The following is a 20,977-nucleotide window of genomic DNA, read 5'->3' as shown; positions in this document are numbered from 1 at the left end:
ATGCTATTGGCATTAATGCTATTACTCTCCTTTAATTCTTTATTGATTGAGTTGGATATCTAACATTCCATTATTTTGCCTGGGATCAATGCCAGTCTGACAAGCCTATAATTATCCAAGGTGTCCTATTTACCCTTTTAAAATACTGGCACAACATTAGCTATCTTCCAGTCCTCTGGAACTTCCCCAGTGTACTAAGAGTTATCGAAAATCAGCATTAATAGGCGAGCAAGCTCCTCAGCCAGCTCTTTTAAAACGCTTAGATGCAAGTTATCTGGATCCGCTGCTTTAAAAATAGCTGCTGCTAACATCCCCCTTCGTCACTGTTAGAATAGAAAGTATTTCTCACCATCATATAACATGAATACATTAACTGGCATTTTCCTAAATGGAAAACAAATATTTATTGAACGCTTTGGCCTTCTCTACATTATTATTGTCAGCTCTACCATTTCCACCTAGTAATGGACAAATACCATTGTTAGGTTTCCTTTTGTTCTGAATATTCTTAAAATGTGTTTTTATTGTCCTTAACTCGGCTGGCCATAGATAATCCCCTTGTGTCCTTTTGCTTCCCTTAGCAATTTTCTACAATTCTTAGAGTCTAATTTATATTTCCCCCCATGTATTGTATTTTTTTATAGCTGCTTTCTCTTCTTCTCTAAGTCAGGCTGCTTGTTTTCTTTTCACCTGTGTAGCCTTCTTTCTAGCTTGGGAAATTTAGGCTTTTTGGGCATCTAGTGCAATGTTCTTATACAACTCCAAAATATCATTTACAATTTTCTGATTAAATCCTTTCTCCCAGTTCATTTGACTCATCACTGTTTTCAGCTTGAAACTGGCCCATTTAAAGCACAAGTGTAGATATAATTATACTGGTTTGGACATTATTCGGTTTGCACATTACAAATGTAATCAAGTCATGATCACTGGCACCTAAGCAATGATCAATAAGCCCAAGATGCTGCTCCCTAATAATAAAATAAAATAAGACACAGCTCTTATCTAGTGCTTTTCATCATTAGACCGCAAAGTGTTTTACAAAGGTCAGTAACATCCCCATTTTGCCGACAGGGAAATTGAGGCAGAGAGCTGGGCAGTGACTTGTCCAAGGGCACCCAACAGGCCAGTGGTGCAGCCAGGAATCCTTCTCCTCTGGTTTCCATCCCAATGCTCCCCGTTACATGATTCCCAAGCAATTAATCACCCCAGAAATGTGCTCCCTTCCCCCGAGCCCACAACTCACAGCTGACCCCACATGCCTCGAATGGCGTGTGATGCAGAACATGTCACTCATGTGAATGCACCTCTGAACTCTGGGTCTCTGCTGACCAAGGAGAGCTGTGAGTGGGATGTGGTGGAGGGAGAGGGGAGTGGCATGTTAAAGGGATATTTGCTGTACTTAAAACACCACAAGCTGAGAAAGGGAGGCAAAGGATACTGCTCAGTGGACTCTGGGACAGGAGTTTTGCTAATGGTCAGATGTGTTCAAATCATGGTTGTAGCATTTTCCCAAATTAATGCCAGGCTCCTGTCTTCTTTTTATTAATTTTTTTCTCTGCTATACAGTGCTTGCCAGGGTGGAAGTACTGCCTCTTAGAGGTATGGTGCTTAATTTCCCCAGATTACTGGGTGAGGGCTCAGGCCGGTTCTGTGTTGAATTGTTAAAAGGGACCCCTGGATATTGAGCCCAGCGCTTGTTGCTGCCAGCTCCACCTGGCAAAAGGGTCACACCACTGTCTCCTCCCCACCTCACCCCACCCCCACTCAGAGAACATAAAAACATAAGAACAGGCCTACTGGGTCAGACCAAAGGTCCATGTAGCCCAGTATCCTGTCTTCCGACAGTGGCCAGAGCCAGGTGTCCCAGAGGAAATGAACAGAACAGGTAATCATCAAGTGATCCATTCCCTGTCGCTCATTCCCAGCTTCTGGCAAACAGAGGCTAGGGACACCATTCCTGCCTATCCTGGCTAATAGCCATTGATGGGCCTATCCTCCATGAATTCATTTAGTTCTTTTTTGAACCCTGTTATCGTCTTGGCCTTCACAACATCGTTTGGCAAGGAGTTCCACAGGTTGACTGTATGTTGTGTGAAGAAATACTTCCTTTTATTTGTTTTAAACCTGCTGCCTATTAATTTAATTTGGTGACCCCTAGTTCTTGTGTTATGAGAAGGAGTAAACAACACTTTCTTATCTACTTTCTCGTCACCAGTCATGATTTTATAGACCTCAATCATATCTCCCCTTAGCCGTCTCTTTTCCAAGCTGAAAAGTCCCAGTCTTATTAATCTCTCCTCATATGGAAGCCATTCCATACCCCTAGTCATCTTTGTTGCCCTTTTCTAAACCTTTTCCAATTCCAATATATCTTTTTTGAGATGGGGCGACCACATCTGCACACAGTATTCAAGATGTGGGCGTACCATGGATTTATATAGAGGCAACATGATGTTTTCTATCCCTGTCTTAATTATTCCCAGCATTCTGTTCGCTTTTTTGACTGCTGCTGCATGGGGAGAGGCACGGCTGGCCTGCTACTGGTAGCAAATTACATCAGAGAGCAGTTTTTGTAATCCTTTACATACGAGTAACTGCTGCAGGTAGCAAAGTCCTACAGGGAGCAGGTTCTCGCACTGCACCGGCCAGCGCTGGGTGGTGCCGTGGCAGGCGATTTAGAAGTTCCAATCGGATGCTGTCTCTGAGAGCTCGTGCCCCCCAGTCTCAGTGAGCTCCAAGTGCAAACCACCAATTTGAATTCACATCCTGAGTGCCCAATGACAGGGCGGAGGGCAGGACCGGGGCCACGATATCCCAGCCCTGTCAGCAGACCGACTAATCACAGCTCCAGCTGGGTTTGAAAAAAAGTGCGCGCAGCTGGAGGATACCAAAATGCTTTACAAACTGCAACAATCATTGCTAATTTAATATTGTCCCCATTGTTGGTATTACATATTACTTCTCTCTAGGTACTTGACCAGAAACTCCAATACAATAACGATGTCCATTTGTTATTTCTAAGAATTATCTCCTGGTTAATAGTTACCTTCCATCTCACAGGAGAGGGCTTATTGCCCACTTGTTGGGCCAGGTACATTTGTCATTTACTTAACTTTCAGATTACCTAAAATACGGTATCGTAGGATTTTCAGATAATGCTTCAAAAGGTGAAAATAGAAATAATTGTGATTTAATTATATCACAACATTTAGAAATACAAATGCAATCTACAAAGACATGCTATATTTTGTAAAAAGTGTAAACAGTCAAAAATGACTTTAAATAAATCATAAGTATGTTACAATATTCATAGTCATAGAATCTGAGGTCAAAAGGGATCAGCAGACCATCTAGTCTGACCTATATATCACAAAAGGGATCACCAACCCACCCAGCACTCGCACACTAATCCCAACAACTAAAATTAAACTAAGGCTATGTCTACACTACCACTTATGTTGTTATAATTTACGTCACTCAGGGGTGTGAATAAGCCACCTCACTGAGTGACATAAATTACACCGACCTGAGCCCTGGTGTGGACAGTGCTATGTTGGAGCTTCTCCTGCTGACATAGCTGCCCCCACTCATTGTGGGTGGATTAATTAAGTCAACAGGAGATCTGTCTCCTGTCTGCTTAGAGCGGCTACACTAGAGAGCTTAGAGAGACAGCTGCATCAATGCATCATAGCCCTCAGCAGACTAAACTATTACATGCCACAAGCAGAGAATAGAAGGGATGGATGTACATTAATGCCCAAGGCCTCTGCAATGGAAACTGATTAACTGAGATGTACCCAGACGATCCTGGCAATCAGTCTGCACTCCATGCTGCAGCGGAAGGCCAAAAACTCCCAAGGTCATTGCCAATTTGCCCTGGGATTGCAGGGGGCGGGGGGGAGGGGAAATTCTTTCCTGTTCCTACACATGGTGATCACAAACAAATAAATTACTTTAAATAAATCATAACTATATAACTTCAAGTATCAGAGGGGTAGCTGTGTTAGTCTGGATCTGTAAAAGCAGCAAAGAGTCCTGTGGCACCTTATAGACTAACAGACGTATTGGAGCATGAGCTTTCATGGGTGAATACCCACTTCGTTGGATGCATGTAGTGGCACTATATGCATCTGACGAAGTGGGTATTCACCCACGAAAGCTCATGCTCCAATACGTCTGTTAGTCTGTAAGGTGCCACAGGACCCTTTGCTGAGTCTTTTTCTGTCAATCATTTTTATATTTAAATTTGAAACAATACACATGACATCAATAAAATTACTTTGTTTGTACTGACAGAGCTTATTGTATTGTGTATCTTCCCCATCAACTATTTTTCATATGAGTATCAACAAGAATGTGTAGCACAGACAGTGGTTTCAGACAGTTTTATTTATTCGTGAACACTTACACAAACAAAGGGAAACATTGTCATTTCTAAACATTTACAAAAGTATTTTGTATAGAGAAGATAATGATCTTGCAAATATTTTCGTATAAACAAAAATAACCTCAGGGTTATCTGGCAGGTACTTACGCTGCAATACCAAAATGTACTTGTAGCCATGATTCATTTTCTTAATTTTCATAACTATTAGTTTCAAGGATTTCATATTATAAAAAAAAATACTTACTAAGTTAAAAGCCATATTTGCATACACTGAAAAATGCTGCACTTTGATGTGTACCCCTAATTCTTATTAATGGCTAGAGTAGCTTATGGTATTGCATCAAAGAGACGATGGATTTCTTTCTGCTATTTCAGACCAGATATTTTCTAGATTCTTTTAGGTACATATTCATAATGAATATTACATCAACACAATCTTTCATCACAGTTTAGTAAACATAATTTCTTTAGCTGTTTAATTATTTTTGGAAATTAAATCTGTCCAATGTATTGAGTGGTATTGTTTCTCGTTTACAAATACATTCAGATTCATTCTGAAAAAGTGTTACATCACTTCATATTTTTGCAAAAAAATATTTTTTATAAACTATGATATAGCCAGATTATTATTACAAGGAATCTAAGATGCGTGTTCCAGTTATAATATTGAATGAGCTTTGGTACACCTAACTACTCTACAACATACTCTAATGTTCTAAACCAGAGAACTGAAAAGAAAGCATAAAACAAAAAATGTGCAAATTTAGACACACTGCAGCAAAACTATTGAAGAAATCTTTCAAAACGGGGCCTGGAACATACAGCATTTACTTCTAAGATTGCTATAAGTGTGGTTAAAAAATTTTTTTTATAGAGACTATAAACAGTAGATAGTGTTGTACAAAGAAAACAAAATGTAAAATGAGTTGACAAATAGAATATTTCTTTAATACATTTTATAAGTCATTTTTATCTATGACTGAATATATACTTCATCAATGAAATTTGTAGAAAAAATGACTTAGCTGAACTACTTACTGAAAATATATTGGCAGCTCTATCATTTAAAACATGAAATTATGTTCCCCACACAGAATAACATATTTTATTTTACACATTGCACTTTGTCTTTAGTGTAATTATGCCAGATCCCTTAAACTACTATAGTCCCTAGGTACTATTGCAATATTTGTGGCCAGATATTTTCACTATCAACAAACACTGGGCAGTTACAAATAGTTTTAAGATGTAATTTATAAACTTAATTTTATGGCCAGTCATAATGCACAGAGGTGTATTATTAACACAAAGTTGAAAAATACTATATAAAACAAATATCTACAAATTTAATAGTTTACCCCCAATTCAGTTGACAAAGAAATTCTTCATTTATGTATTTTATAAAAAACCTCGGTTTTCAGAAAATCAGATTTCCTTTCAAGAAATAAAAATAATAAAAAGAAATAGGGTGACTGTTCCTGCATTTAATTTAAAGCAGAAGACTACACTTAACTCGTCAAAGTGAGCCTCCTTATTTCCCACACTTCCGTTTTATCATTTGAATTTGAATATTGCATGCCGTGTGTTGAAAATTCATCACCCATCACAAGGCAGAATCACAGACATAGGATATATAAATGCCCTACTGTCCCTATTCTCTTCCCCATCACTTGCTATGTCCAACATCTAAACAGGAGATGGTTAAAATTCTTGAGTCCTGATTGCAGTTCTCAGACTGCTCCAAAATGCAATAGCCCCCAAGGAGCCATTCACTACTCTGGGATCACTGGAATGCAGTGTGCTACAAGCATGAAAGGAACTGTGTGTGAAAGGGTATGTAGAATACCTTCACTTCCACTTGGAGATTATCCATACACAGCAGCGGTGCAAAGGGAGTCATAGATATTTTTTATAACTTAGTAAATTCAGCAAAGTTAAGTTTAGATAAACATACACAAAGGGTAATTTAAAAGAATTATAGTAGTCTGTAATGGCTGAATTGTGAATTTTTATTTAACCAATTTTGAAATCAGGTAATTCCTTCAAATTCCTTTTATGTCAAATAATTAAATGTGTCAAATGTTTGTACATATTTCTGAATCAATATGAACCAGGAGACCTAAGATGAAACTGTGATCACAACAGTCACAGATGCACTACAGCAGCATTTGTCAAAAGGACAAAATAATAAGACCAGGGTTTCTTGTCTGAAATATTTCATATTTTTTTGATAAACTTGGGAGGTTTTAACATCATTTAAATATTCTTTTGTAGGAGCAAAATAATACAATTAATGTCACTAAAAATGCAGATGTCTGTTTTTCTCTGATTATGCACATTTAAAACATTAGTTATTTCATCTGCCATAAAAATTACCTTTCCCTTCTTGGGTCTGACACCAAGATTGCTTTAAAAAATACCCTCCTGATCCTCAGCATTTATTTAATACTACAATATATAAATTTCTTCTATAAAGATAAATCTATGTAGGAAATAATTTCAGATAGATTCCTTTGAAAGAAAGCAGAACACATGATCAGAAGATTCAGCTGGTACATCATTTCAAGTACACAGGTAATTTCTTTTCAACTGTTCAAATTACTGCAGTTAATCTTTTCATATTCTGTAACAGCATTAGGAGTAAATGGTGATCACTTCACGTCCACCACCTCGCACTAAGAGAACTCTGTTCAGACCTTCTGTCAAAACTTCCAAAAACTCCATGTCTGGGGGACAATCAAGTTAAGGTTTTAAGATTATAGACAAGAAATAAAACAACCTTTAAACATAATCCTAAAAAAACCCCTTAGTAAATTGTACTCCTGCATCCAAAGTGCAAGTGTAGCAGCCGCATCCAATAACTTGTCTGAAGCACCTAACACATTCATCTTTCATGAAGTGCACCCACAACAATTTTAGATCCCAGTATGCAAAGAGCCTGCCATCTCAGATCAAGAAGGAGTAATAAATGTTGGGATCTATGTAGGCACCCCAGAAGTACTAATAAATAGATAAAATTGGCATTAAACACTATTATTTTTATCTAAGCATTTTAGATAAACTGAACCCAAAATACCAGTGTTACCATTAAACAAAGACAACATTTTCCACACACCACTTTTGGTCTCATGAAAACATATTCTACAAATGCTAGTCTTAAAGGCATAGTTCTCACTAGTTAACATACAAACAAAAAAGCCACAGTACAGACCAAAAAAAAGCACACAGCCCCTATATACATATAAACAAATATACACATGCTCATTCTACTCATTCATATCAATTACAACTTTAATTTTTGCAATTGTTGATCTATATGATATTGTTACTTTTTTGTAATATAGTATACTTCACCATTAAAACAATACAGCATAGGATACAGTTTTCATCCCCTTTTTTGTTTTTAGGAGGTCCAGGCATATTCAATAAAACTAGCTGAGCACGTTGTGACTTATTTAATATTACTCCATTGAGCTTCACAGCAGTGTGCATTCTTCTCACATTTGACTGATTCCTAGTACATAAACAAACTTTTTAAAGTAAAGATATTATTGTAACCAATAACTATTTTAATCTGTATACCATAAATAAATTTATGAATGATGATAATTACCTGAAAATGTAATACTTGTGATAGAAGGAGATGCTTAAGAGGGTTAAACTTAGATCTCAGTACAGCTTAACTTCTAGAATTATAGTTACCCATTTATTAAAAATAAAGTCCAATTTTGATGGTTTATGAAAGAGGGGCTATAATTTTTAACTTAAAATTGGTAATACTTTCCTTCAAAATAAGATAAAATCTAAACACAAGTACTGCTTTCAGGATAATTTCCTTATAAGTGAAATTTAAGCCAAGGAGTGGATATAGATTGATAGAGATGCCTAGAAATATAATTGAGGGAAGAATGCAAAACAGGGATTTATAATGGAAATTCAGACACAATCTTTGCTATAGCATTTCTAAATGCACTGTAGCAAGACTATGCAGACACAGTGGGATTTCCTTTAAGTTCCTTTGAAAATCCCAGCATAAGTTAAACTAGTCATACTATAAAATCTTTGAACGAAATTCAGTTCATAATGGGAAACTATATGAGAAAGTAGCCAAGTGGTTAATTGTTGGCAATAACACCCAAAGGCACCGCCAGTCATTCTTTTAATTCATCATCTCACAATGTTTTTTTTATGACATTTTTTCTCCTTGTTGTTCGTCTCTGTCTCTAGAAATAAGTTATACAGACAGGCTTCCGAGTTCACTGGTGTGAAAAGATATAGAAATGGGCATAATAGATACAATGACCAGATATCAGAATTTATCAGGGTGTCTTGGGTATTGTAGAGCTATCCCATTTTTCTGAGTGGTCCTATTGAAATCAGTTTTGTCCTGGCTTCAGTAAAAAAATATTAGATATTTTGAGTGACTCCCACTGTGCTGCTCAGTGACTCCCTCTAAGCTCTTTGTTTTCCCACATAAACAGATATCACTTCTGCTCCCACCAGCCACAAAAGAAGTGCTTACATTTTGCTTACAAATAACAGGGATAACTGTCATCTAAATGGCCACAGCTGAAGCTTTGAAATTCTATGCAGACCTCTTTCATGGTATGTGGGATCTTTTGGAAGGATCCCCTTCTCAAGCAGTGATGATGTCTTTCAATGGGGGAGGGATAACTTAGTGAGGGAGAGGGATAGCTCAGTGGTTTGAGCATTGGCCTGCTAAACCCAGAGTTGTAAATTCAATCCTTGAGAGGCCCAGGCAGGGATCTGAGGCAAAATCAGTCCTTGGCCCTACTAGTGCAGACAGGGGGCTGGACTCAACTCAGTGACCTTTCAGGGTCCCTTCCAGCTCTATGAGCTAGGTATATCTCCATATATTTATTTACGGGTTACTGCTGTGCTGACCTATACTAGTTCCCATATGTTTTTATTTAACATTGTAGTTTTAATAGCAGAGTTGCATCTGGGTGATGAGGCCCTGGCATGCTCATTTGACTCAATGCCCTGGCAGAGTGAGGGTTGTCTGGCAAGAAAAAGAAAGCCATAGCTCACTCTCTGAGACTCCAGAAAAACTACCTTATAAATACAGCATATCTCGGACTAGGCTTAGGGGTGAGGGAGGGGGAGTAAAAGAAGGAAAAGGGACTGCCCACTAAGAGAGGTCCTATAGGGATCTAGAGAGTTATAGGCTCAACATTCCCGTGATTCCTCAGCTGAGGACAGCAAGAGGAACTAGAAGTTGAAATGAGATCACTACTGCAAAAAAAATTAAATTAAATTAAAGTGTAAAAGAAAATGATCAAAGGAAACATGTTCAGTTGCCACAGGCAGAATTTCAGGTGGTCTGAAGTGAGGGCAGGGCTATCCCCAGCAACTCTGGACTGTTACCAAATTCTAGACATGAGACACAGTCCCACTAATTAAGAATGAAGGGGAAAGCTGGTAACAGAAATAAAATAAGGCAAGAAATTGTTCATTCCTCACTTTGTCCTCTATTTCCTTCGGTTTGTTTTCCTTTCTTCATGTTCCAGTGTTCCTTCAAATAGTCAAAAATCACTGTCTCCTCCCCCCCAAAAAACCCCAAGTTTGGCTTAAACATGAATAAAAACATAAAAATAAAGTTGAGTTATTTGCCTTCTGGTTTTTGAGCAGTAGGGTTAGTATTTTAAAGCTTTTCTTTACATTAAAGTTGAAATTCTCATTTAATCACAATATTTCAGGCCCTGGTGCTTTAAGGAAGATATCAAATATCAGAAGAATTGGCAACATTGATTATTGGACAGTGAACCCTACCTCTTGGGGGCAGCAGACAGTGGGAGAGCCCACAATAGCATGATTCCTTCAAAAGCTGTGGGTGGAAGTGTTGAGGCAGAGGGCCTATGCATTTATCCAAAATGCATAGGTTTAGAGAGCCAAACCCCAAGCCAATTCCAAGTGACCCTCCCCTCACATGCCTTCAAATTACAGCAAAATTCTGAGAACTGAATTTCTCATCCAACACATATGGTTTCCTATAAAAGGGATATCTAATATGAAGAAATTATTAATTGGAGAAGTTGTTGGATAGGAACTCAGTGAAGATGACAGATGACTGGCACTTTCTGGAACAAGAAAATACAGTAGAACCTCAGAGTTAAGAACACTAGAATTATGAACTGACCAGTCAACCACACACCTCATTTGGAACTGGAAGTATGTAATCAGGTAGCACTGCGCGCGCGCGCGCATACACACACACACACACACACAGCAAATACAGTACAATACTGTGTTAAACAAACTACTAAAAAATAAAGGGAAAGCAACATTTTTCTTCTGTATAGTAAAGTTTCAAAGCTGTATTAAATTAATCTTCAGTTGTAAACTTTTGAAAGAACAACCATAACATTTTGTTCAGAGTTACGAACAGTTCAGAGTTATGAACAACCTCCATTCTCGCAGTGTTCATAAGTCTGAGGTTCTACTGTAGTTTGGACTCAACTTTTGGGAATCCCTGTAGTTTAAAGCAAAAATAAATAAATAATAATAATGATGTGAGAAGACTGTACAAGTAAATGATGGATTTAGTTAGGAATGGATTAAGGCATGAATGAGGATTAGAACAGAAACAGTCTCAAAGTAAGGAGAAATTATGGCAATATATCGCCAGTGGTGATAGGCAGATTAATAAAAAAGGAAGATGTATAATTCCAAGGTTTGTGGCTTTGGAAACAAAGTTAAAATCCAAATAAATCACATGATTTTATGCCTGTAACTATCAGGCATATTTACAAGGGCTGTCAATTAACTGTAGTTAACTCAAGCGATTAATGCAAAACAAATTAACTAAATTAAAAAATAGTCGCAATTAATCGCAGTTTTAATCTCATGATTAAACAATAATAGAATACCAATTTAAATTAATTATAAATATTGTGGATGTTTTTCTACATTTTCAAATATATTGATTTCAATTACAATACAGAATACAGTGTACAGTGCTCACTTTATATTATTATTTTTTGTTACAAATGTTTGCACTGTAAAAAAGATAAACAAAAGTAATAGTATTTTTCAGTTCACCTCATCCAATCACTACAGTGCAATCTCTATCATGAAAGCACAACTTACAAATGTAGAATTTATTTTACATAAATTCACTCAAAAGGAAAACAATGTGAAAATTCAGAGCCTACAAGTCCACTCATTCCTACTTGTAGTTCAGCCGATCGCTAAGACAAACGAGTTTGTTTACATTTACGGGAGATAATGCCTGCTTATTTACCAAGAAGCGGGCAGCAATATCTATTAACTATTTACCCTGTTCCTTCCCTACCTGTTTGCCATACTCATTGATTGTATAATGTTTAAATTTAGATTGCAGGATCTTGGGGGCAAAGATTACTTTTTCTATGAAGAGCCTAACACATTTTGGCTGCTATCAAACTAATAATAACAAGATTAATTTGAATACAGATTTTTTTTTAACCTGAAGGATTACAATTCTGTGGAAGTAAGTATGGTAGCTAGAAAATGACAAAGAGAGAAATCAAAGATCATAGAGATGGAGCAACAAAAGACAGAATTCTGTGTACGGTGGAGGCTGTCTTTTAGCACTTCTGTCAAAACAGAGAAAACCCAAGAACGGAGAGAAGAGGAAAAGTAGAGTACTTCTAGTGGCTCCATCAGGGTGGATAAACTCCCTATGGACATGATCTGGTTTTATGAATCCATTGGTAAATTTATTTGCTCCCTATAGCCCAAATGAAGGGTGTGTGTGTGGGGGTGGGGGGGATTACATTGCAGGAGGAAATCTACAGTTTACCAATTGGGAAATGGAGGCTTTTTGAATAATACAATTTTTTAACAAGTCTCAGTCTCATTTTTTTCAGCCCACAGTGCCAAACAGTACCATAATCAGAATTAAAATTTTTATACATACATTCAATGTTTTAAGAAGATAATTAGAAAAAATGAAGGTCACTTATTTTGCAACCAAATACTGTCAGATTTTAATGAAAGATTTTGCAATTGACTATATTGACCATCATTTTTGAGAAACTAATATGTATACTATGAATTACTCTGAAATGAAAAACTGGTGAGGTTTAGGAACTAAAACAGAAAAAGGTGACAGGAAATGCTATGCTAATTATATTCACATGCCAAATCACAATATGTGCACAATATGCATACTATAAATCATGGGAAGCAACTGCTTTAAAGGAAACATGCAATAATAATACACAAGAACCAGGGAACACAGCCTAAATTAAAACAGATTTGACTTACAGATTTCCCCATTCTCTACATGGAAGAGAAACAAACATGTATAAATACATTGCTTTATGCTATTTGGTACATTTTTAAATATAGCAACTTCAGCTGATAAAAACTGTACAACTTTAGTGGTTTGAATTAACCTTTCCCTCATTGACTAGTAGTATAATTTTAGAGTTCTAATATCTAAATAAAAAATGTCGATCTATGTTTTTGCATGATTCAAAAGGTCTACTACCAGAAAAGAATTTAAAAAACAACTATTTTAAGTAAAATATAAGTCAATCTCTAGCATAGCTTCTGAACAGAACAGTATTTTAAAGCAAAACTCCATCATAACCAAACTGATATTCTGCATTTGTAATAGGTAAAAATTTCCCCCCCCCCCAAAAAAAAAGGCTCCGAAGTGACTGAGGTTTCATTTTCAAGAGCATCGAAGCTTATCTGACTTTCAGTTTTACCCATTATTACTAAAGGTCAGCTCTTACACACTTAGGCAGGGGCTCCGGCAGCAGAAGTAGAAATAGGGACTTACCGGTATGGGGCTGGATTGGGGCCGGCTCTGGCCCCTGGAAGGGGCGGGGCCTTGGGCAGAAGGGGCGGGGATGGAGATCAGAGCCAGCCCCGGCCTGCCCTGTACTGGTAAGTGCCCTCCCCCTCCCCCGCCTGGGTAGCAGTGGCAGCTGGGGGCTCTAGCAGCAGTTTAAATGGCCCAGCGCTCGGCCGCTGCTACCACCCCGGGCCGTTTAAATAGCCGCTGGAGCCTGCCGGAACGGTGGTGGGGCTCTGGCGGCTATTTAAAGGATGAGGGCCATAGAGGCAGCGGGAGCCCCGGGCCCTTTAAATAGCTGCTGGAGACCCGCCACTACTCCAGGGCTCTGGGGGCTATTTAAAGGGCCCAGGACTCCCCTGCTTCTACTGCCCAGGCCCTTTAAATAGCCCCCAGAGCCCTGGGGTAGTGGCAGCGGGGCTCTGGCGGCAATTTAAAGGGCCTGGGGCTCCAGCCGCTGCTGGGAGCCCCAGGCCCTTTAAATTACCACCTGGGGAAGCTGGGCTGCCCCAGTACGGTGCACCGGTTCTTGCCAATACGTCGTACGGGGGCATACTGGCTTACTTTCACCTCTGCACTTAGGGTACATCTACACAGCAACCCATCTTCCCTCCCCCGTGGCAGCGAGTCTCAGAGCCCAGGTCAACTAACTTGAGCTCGCAATATGGGGCTAAAAATAACAGTGTAGATGTTCCTGCTTGAGTGGGAGACCGGGCTCTGAAACCTGGTCTGGAGGAGGGTCTACTACTATACATACAATATGATGGGGGCTAATTTAGCTACAATGAATCAGGAAAAAGATCTTGGAGTCATTGTGGATAGTGTGCAGAGGCAGTCAAAAAAGCAAACAGGATGTTAGGAATCATTAAAAAGGGGATAGAGAATAAGAAGGAGAATATATTATTGCCCTTATATAAATCGATGGTATGCCCACATCTTGAATACTGCATACAGATGTGGTCTCCTCATCTCAAAAAAGATATACTGGCATTAGAAAAGGTTCAGAGAAGAGCAACTAAAATGCTTAGGGGTTTGGAACGGGTCCCATATGAGGAGAGATTAAAGAGGCTAGGACTTTTCAGCTTGGAAAAGAGGAGATGAAGGGTAGATCTACACTTATCCGGTTGTTCGGCGGCAAGCAAATCGAACTTCTGGGTTCGACTTATCGCGTCTTGTCTGGATGAGATAAGTCAAACCTGGAAGTGCTCGCCGTCGACTGCGGTACTCCAGCTCGGCGAAGTCGACGGGGGAGCCTGCCTGCCGCGTCTGGACCGAGGTAAGTTCGAACTAAGGTACTTCGAACTTCAGCTATGTTATTCACGTAGCTGAAGTTGCGTACCTTAGTTCGAATTGGGGGGTTAGTGTAGACCTGCCCAAAGAGGGGATATGATAGAGGTATATAAAATCATGAGTGATATGGAGAAAGCAGATAAGGAAAAGTTATTTACTTATTCCCATAATACAAGAACTAGGGGTCACCAAATGAAATTAATAGGCAGCGGGTTTAAAACAAATAAAAGGAAGTTCTTCTTCACACAGCGCATAGTCAACTTGTGGAACTCCTTACCTGAGGAGGTTGTGAAGGCTAGGACTATAACAGCATTTAAAAGAGAACTGGATAAATTCATGGAGGTTAAGTCCATGAATGGCTATTAGCCAGGATGGGTAAGGAATGGTGTCCCTAGACTCTGTTTGTCAGTGGGTGGAGATGGATGGCAGGAGAGAGATCACTTGATCATTACCTGTTAGGTTCACTCCCTCTGGGGCACCTGGCATTGCCCACTGTCGGTAGACAGGATACTGGGCTAGCTGGACCTTTGGTCTGACCCAGTACGGCCATTCTTATGTTCTTATGTCTCAGAGCCTGAGCAAGAATGTTTATACTGCTATTTTTAACCCCATAGTGCATGCCCGAATCAGATGACCTGGGCTCCGATACTTCCTGCTGCAGGAGTTTTCTGCAGTGTAGACATATCCTTAAATCCTGTCTTGCAGCTTACATATGTGGGGGAAACCCCAGTACCTGGGTAGAATCTCATTGACTTCTGAGGGTACAGGGGTCCATCAACCTATTGTAACTCACAAGATTGGGGACTAAGCCTGTTTAATTAGAGTAGATGGTTGAATCAATTTCATAGGACAATACTTAGCATCTTCTTTATAGTTATTTTCAATAAGAACATTATACGTGTAATATGACAAATGTAAAATGTGAAAAAGCTTCTTCTAAAGCACTGTTACAAGTAATGCAAATGTATCAGTCACCCAAATTTAGCACTTATTGCCTCAAACATTAGCCTCTTCTACGCTTCACTTAGGGCCTGATATTGTAAACACTTATGCATGTAAATTCTGCCATTGACTTCAGTGCCACTACTCCTGTGTAAAAAATTACTGACATGCATACGTTTTTACAAGATGAGGCCTCAAATAATACCAGAAAAAGGATAAAACCAGAAACTTATTAAAATCACATTTGTACTTACGGCTTCATGTTGAAGATATCTTTAAAACCTGTTATATTTGTTTCTCTATGTTTGTGCTTTTCAGCTATAAACTTTTCTTTAGTCCAGGTCATTTGCACTTTTTCAGGTGTAGCAGCAGCAGCATCACACTTAACAACTGCTGCTGAATGGGATGCAGTGTTTCGGTCATGGATTAACTGAGCCTGAAAAAAAATAAAAAAAAGAGAACAGGTCAAAATATAGTAGTTTTAGAGAGACAAGGAAATTTAAATCACTGATTCTGCACCACCTAAATCAATGGGAATTGACAGACTTTAATTGGAGCTGGATCAGCCCCAAGAGGTTTACAAACTATGATACCTTATGCTGCAAACACATGCTTAACTTTAACATTGAAGCCAACAGAACTACTCAGATGCATGAAGTTACTCATTTGTGTTTACTGGGGTCTAATTTAGAGGCTTATTTTTATAATTAAAACTAAAGACAATTTGCTTTAATGAAAATTTGAGTCCAAATTACTGTGCAACTTTAATTCCTATTTGAAGATTTTCCTGGGAATTTCCTTATGTTTAAAAAGATGTTTTTCCTTGCTGTCACTAGGGTACCCATTAAGAGTGAAAAAAAGACCAAAAATATATCTGCAAATACTTTGCACTAAGCAGCACTAGCAGAGATATCAGAAACAATTAACACTGAATTGGTATCTGAAATAAAAAAAATCAATATCACTGTTTAGGACAGAAATAATGTCTAACTGTCTTTCATTGTTATGGAACAGAAGACATTTACAATCGATTATATTAAAAAATGCAAAGGGAGGGAAAATTCTGTGTTATAGATTTTATTTCATTGCTTAAATGGAAATTAACACAAATATGCCCACAGTATGTAAAGTATGTGGAATATAAAGAAACACCAATGTAATGCCACAAACTAGGATACCTATCTTTGGACATAAACATTTGAAGTGCCATATTTTCCTAATAATCAAACTAATAAAGAAATTGATGAGTGACATTTATAGTGTAAAGATTCTGATGTTTCACCAGAAGTATACAAATACTGTTGCTCTCTATTTTTAAGAAGATAAAGTATATCTTTAGGGTTTTTTTTGCACTCCAACAGTAAAATTGACTTCAGTGGGGCCAGAATTTCATGGTAGGTTTCTGACTAAATGGACTTAGAGATGCTTCAGCACTGGCTATATGCTGCTTGATACATGATAGACTTCTAAATGCAATCTTTATTTTAAATATTTTGAAGGAGTAAAATATGCTTCTCAAACTCCTCAAATTCTAGAAATTTCTTAAATGAGGAGAAGGGAGTAGTTGAAGATATCTTTGCTAATTTTCTTGAGACTTTTAGAAATTCCAGACATTACTTCTCAGGAAATTCTAGAAATGAGAAAAGATGTAATATAGTGACAGTTTGTAATACCAGGTATATACACAAAAGATAGTGCCATGATAATAAAAATAAATCATAGTAGGTAATACTAAAATCTAAATTTCTTGAGGATTGTTTCCAGACAAGAGAAAGGAGAAGACTGTTTTTTAATAAAAATAAATAAATTAATTAATGGAGATATCCTATCTCCTAGAACTGGAAGGGACCTTGAAAGGTCATCAAGTCCAGCCCACTGCCTTCACCAGCAGGACCAAGTACTGATTTTGCCCCAGCTCCCTAAGTGGCCCCCTCAAGGATTGAACTCACAACCCTGGGTTTAGCAGGCCAATGCTCAAACCACTGAGCTACCCCCAAGGCATGTTCAGTATATGAACATCTGACTTTGTGGTATCAACTTAAAGCACAAAGAGCTTATCAACCACTTGGGACCTGGAAATCAGTAGACAATTGTGACCTCACCTCTCTACCATAATGACCAACCTATTTTCTCTCTCAACCCACCCATTCCTTCCAAATTCTTAGTACTTATTATACTCAACCTCAGACCTTTATTTGTCTTATAACTTTTCCACACACAAGTGATTATTCATGTACAATGGTCTCCTTTGCAGCACAGAAGGGGGTTGGGTTCATAAGAAAGCCTGGGCATTCATTCAAGGCTCAGTAGTTGCCTGCATGTGGCTGTGGATCTTGGCTAAGTTCTGTATCTTGGTTAGGCCTCAAAATAATCAAAGCCTTCTAAGGTAAAAGTGTATCAGTTAAACCTGGGATAGGTAGGATGCTGTGGAGTTGAGTACTGAAAAAAGGAAGGCCAGCAACACTTAAAGGATGGTTGTTCTTATTCCCTTCACAGAGCTGTGGGGATGGTTTGCTTGTAAAGTTATCCCACTTAAAGCTATAGGTTTAATGAAGTTGCAGGGACCTGGTCAAAATATTTTAAAGTCTGTCTCTGTTTTCACAGGCCCTTTGCAATTTGCAAAGTAGGCCATCTATTACAGGTAGTGCCCATTTATGGGGTAGTGACTGGAACATAGGCCATACTGCCATGATAAGGTTTGTTAATTAAGTATTTACATAACATCAGAGAACCCACTAAACTCACTATGCAGTAACATTTTTGAGTCTCTACATTTGCAATTTCCAAGTTAGAGAAGCCCAAAAAATCATGAAACTCAGAATGTGAACTTTTTGGTGCAGCATTTTTTAATTTATTAGAACTTAAACTAATTAACCTCGTAAGGCCTCAGAAAATTCAAACTTGACTCACACCACATGCTTAAAATTTGAGGCTGTGTTTTTCATATAAAACAAAGAGCTTGAATTCCCACACAACAAGGGAAACGAAATGCAATCTTAACTACTGTGGCACAACAGCACAGCCATAAAACTGCTCCAGAAAAATACAAATATAACACTGGGGGAAGCTGGTCAATCAAAGAGGTACTTTACAGTCACTAATTTCAAAAGGATAAGAAGCTTTGCAGCCCACTGGAGAAATCTATCAGGCAGGCAGAACTGTGCTTTCAATAAATCCTTGGACTTCATATATATAGTTATCATTAAGAATAAAGATGGTTGCACTAGATTTTGTATGGACTTTAGAAAATGAAATGAAATTACTTTAAAGAATTCTTATCAATTACCACAATAGATGATGTCCTGGCTGCTGTAGCATATTAGTCTGTTTTTCCATACTGGATCTTAAAAGTGGGTATTGGCAGATAGAAGTGGATCCAAAAGAAAGGGGGAAGACTGCAGGAAAAGGGATGTGGCAATTTAAAGATATAACTTTAGGTTTATATAATGCCCTGGCCATCTTTGAAATGCTTATGGAGAGGGTACTGCCCAGCACCACAACAATGTTCCATGGCCCAGGGCTCAGAGGAGCCTCCTTTCCTGCCTTCCCTAGGCCCTGCCATCACTGCTAAGCCCAAGGCAACAAGGTTCATCTCTCTTCCTCTCCCCTTTCCCAGTTCCATCTGCTGCCACTTTGAGCCCTACCTCTACCGCTCCAGGGAACAGGAACTAAAGGGAGAAGATGGTGGAAAAAGGAGGAGAGAGACATGGAAGGATTGGGGAGGGATAAAGAGGAGAGGAGAGAATCCTCCAAAACAGGTGGTGGGAATGATGTCCAAAATGGGGCAGTAGGTAGGAAAACAGGAGAAATTTACAACAAGGTAGTGGGTATGATTAGTCAAGGCAGGGGAATGCAAAGAGGAAGGGAGGTTTCAAAAATCATTTCATTTTTAAGTACATCTGTAGTTGTCTTTAAATATGATATTTAATTTCATTAGCTAAAGAGGCACATACTGCATTCAGACAATTATGCAAAAAACGTGGCTTCTTGAAAATGAATGTTTTGCTTCCTGCACATGTACTCTCACAGCAATGGTAATTCAGCCCCCAACAAAGAACAAGTTTAACATTCTAGGTATTGTTTGGCTTTATTACTCATATCATGATCCAGCAAGCTGTTCTATTGGGTTGGTTTCTGCACAGGCACCAGCATCCACCTTGCATGGTTATTAGCCCCAAATTCCAAAGTGCCATCTTCCTCAATTGCTAATGTGCCATCAAGTTTGTGTAGGTTTTATTGTACTGTTTCTCATATGGTAAAACAAATAATATTTTGTAACTTTTCTTGTATTTTTAAAAAATCACAATACAGCTATTCTTTAAAAATATATTGATTAAAAGTAAAACAACTCCTCTCCTCCAACCAAACCTATTTGTTTAAAAAAAAAAAAAAAGTTCACACTATTGTACTCTTCAATTTTCAGGGAAGAGTCAAAAAGATATTCTTGTTGTACATAGGCCTAATTAAAAAAAACTTTTTGGAAAGAAATTCCTTTTTATCAAGTTTTTTGTTGTTGTTTTTGTTGAAAATTGAAGCCATTTTGGTTTTCTGAAACCATGCCAAAGGAATTTCCCAACCAGTTCTAAGTGCATGTCACCAGGATATTGCTTGAGCAGGCCAAGATCACCTAACCACCACAGAAATGGGGGAGGGAGGAAGTCAGACAATGTAGCAGTTCTTAAAAAGCACCATCTATACCCATTTACTTTTATTCCCATTTCCCTATCAGTTTTCCATGCTCGCTGAGTATGTTCAACGTCTTTATTGGAAAATAGGCTCCAGTCTGTACCCAAACTCTCCCAAATTCAGTACCTTCTTTTCCAAGGTGTCCCTTCTTCTGACACCGGTCTGGTGCTTTCTTTAAAACTCCCCTTCTAGAGCTGTTTCCACTTGACACTCCTTCAGCAGCCTCCATCATGCCTCTCCTCTTCCTGCCCATACCCCTTGGAATGAGATGGGTCTGATTTATATAGGCCCCTCTCACTCCCAGAAGCCCCCCGAGTGGAGTGATGGTTGAAAAGAGCCAGTTGCACCACACTCTAGTTCTAATTTTGGGGGTAGCTCACCATCTGCAGATGTTTGTTTCAGGGTTTTTCCCCACCCATGTGACAGTTCACTATCACAATACAACAACAACAAAATCAAATACAACCACAAGGATTTCTCTTCCTTTCCTAACCTCATCCACATTATATTGATGCTATGCATTCTAATTCATTTAACACCTGCCCCCCGCCCATACACACACTCCTCTAAAGGTTCAAAAGACACTTAAAAGGTCTTGCCCATTAAATAGGATTATTTTATCAAGGTGACAGAAGCACACATATTGAAGGAGGTTGGGGAATCCTAGCAAATACTATATTTTAACTCTATTTTAATTCTTCTAAAAAGAAGAATTCAAGAAACAAGAATTGGCCAATATGTCTGTATGAAAAACTTCTCTGAGATCTGAGGGCAAGAAAACTGACTAAATTGCAAACGATAGAGGGAAGATGCAACCAAACAAGAATATTCAGAATTAATTAATTGTGGAAGACAAAAAT

At 38.4% G+C, this 20,977-nt stretch overlaps 1 protein-coding gene across 4 annotated transcripts in view; it reads right to left on the bottom strand.

Moving 5' to 3' along the window:
- Positions 1 to 4,373: 4,373 nt before the first annotated feature.
- The window catches only part of SLC12A7 (solute carrier family 12 member 7), a 354,616-nt gene continuing 338,012 nt past the window's right edge, over positions 4,374 to 20,977 (bottom strand). For 3 of the 4 annotated variants that reach the window (XM_065584171.1, XM_065584170.1, XM_065584172.1), the window contains exons 22-24: positions 15,686 to 15,867; positions 7,771 to 7,904; positions 4,374 to 7,116 (exon numbers count right to left, since the gene is read on the bottom strand). In XM_065584171.1, coding sequence (XP_065440243.1) covers positions 7,025 to 7,116; positions 7,771 to 7,904; positions 15,686 to 15,867 — 408 coding nt within the window. In that variant the 3' untranslated portion in view covers positions 4,374 to 7,024. Of the gene's footprint in view, positions 7,117 to 7,770; positions 7,905 to 11,231; positions 12,677 to 15,685; positions 15,868 to 20,977 lie in introns of those variants that run through there. The other variant, XM_065584173.1, reaches the window with a different exon arrangement.

This window comes from Chrysemys picta, chromosome 2, assembly GCF_011386835.1.
Source record: "Chrysemys picta bellii isolate R12L10 chromosome 2, ASM1138683v2, whole genome shotgun sequence".
NCBI lineage: Eukaryota > Metazoa > Chordata > Testudines > Emydidae > Chrysemys > Chrysemys picta.
This window is presented reverse-complemented; position numbering and strand designations above follow the sequence as displayed.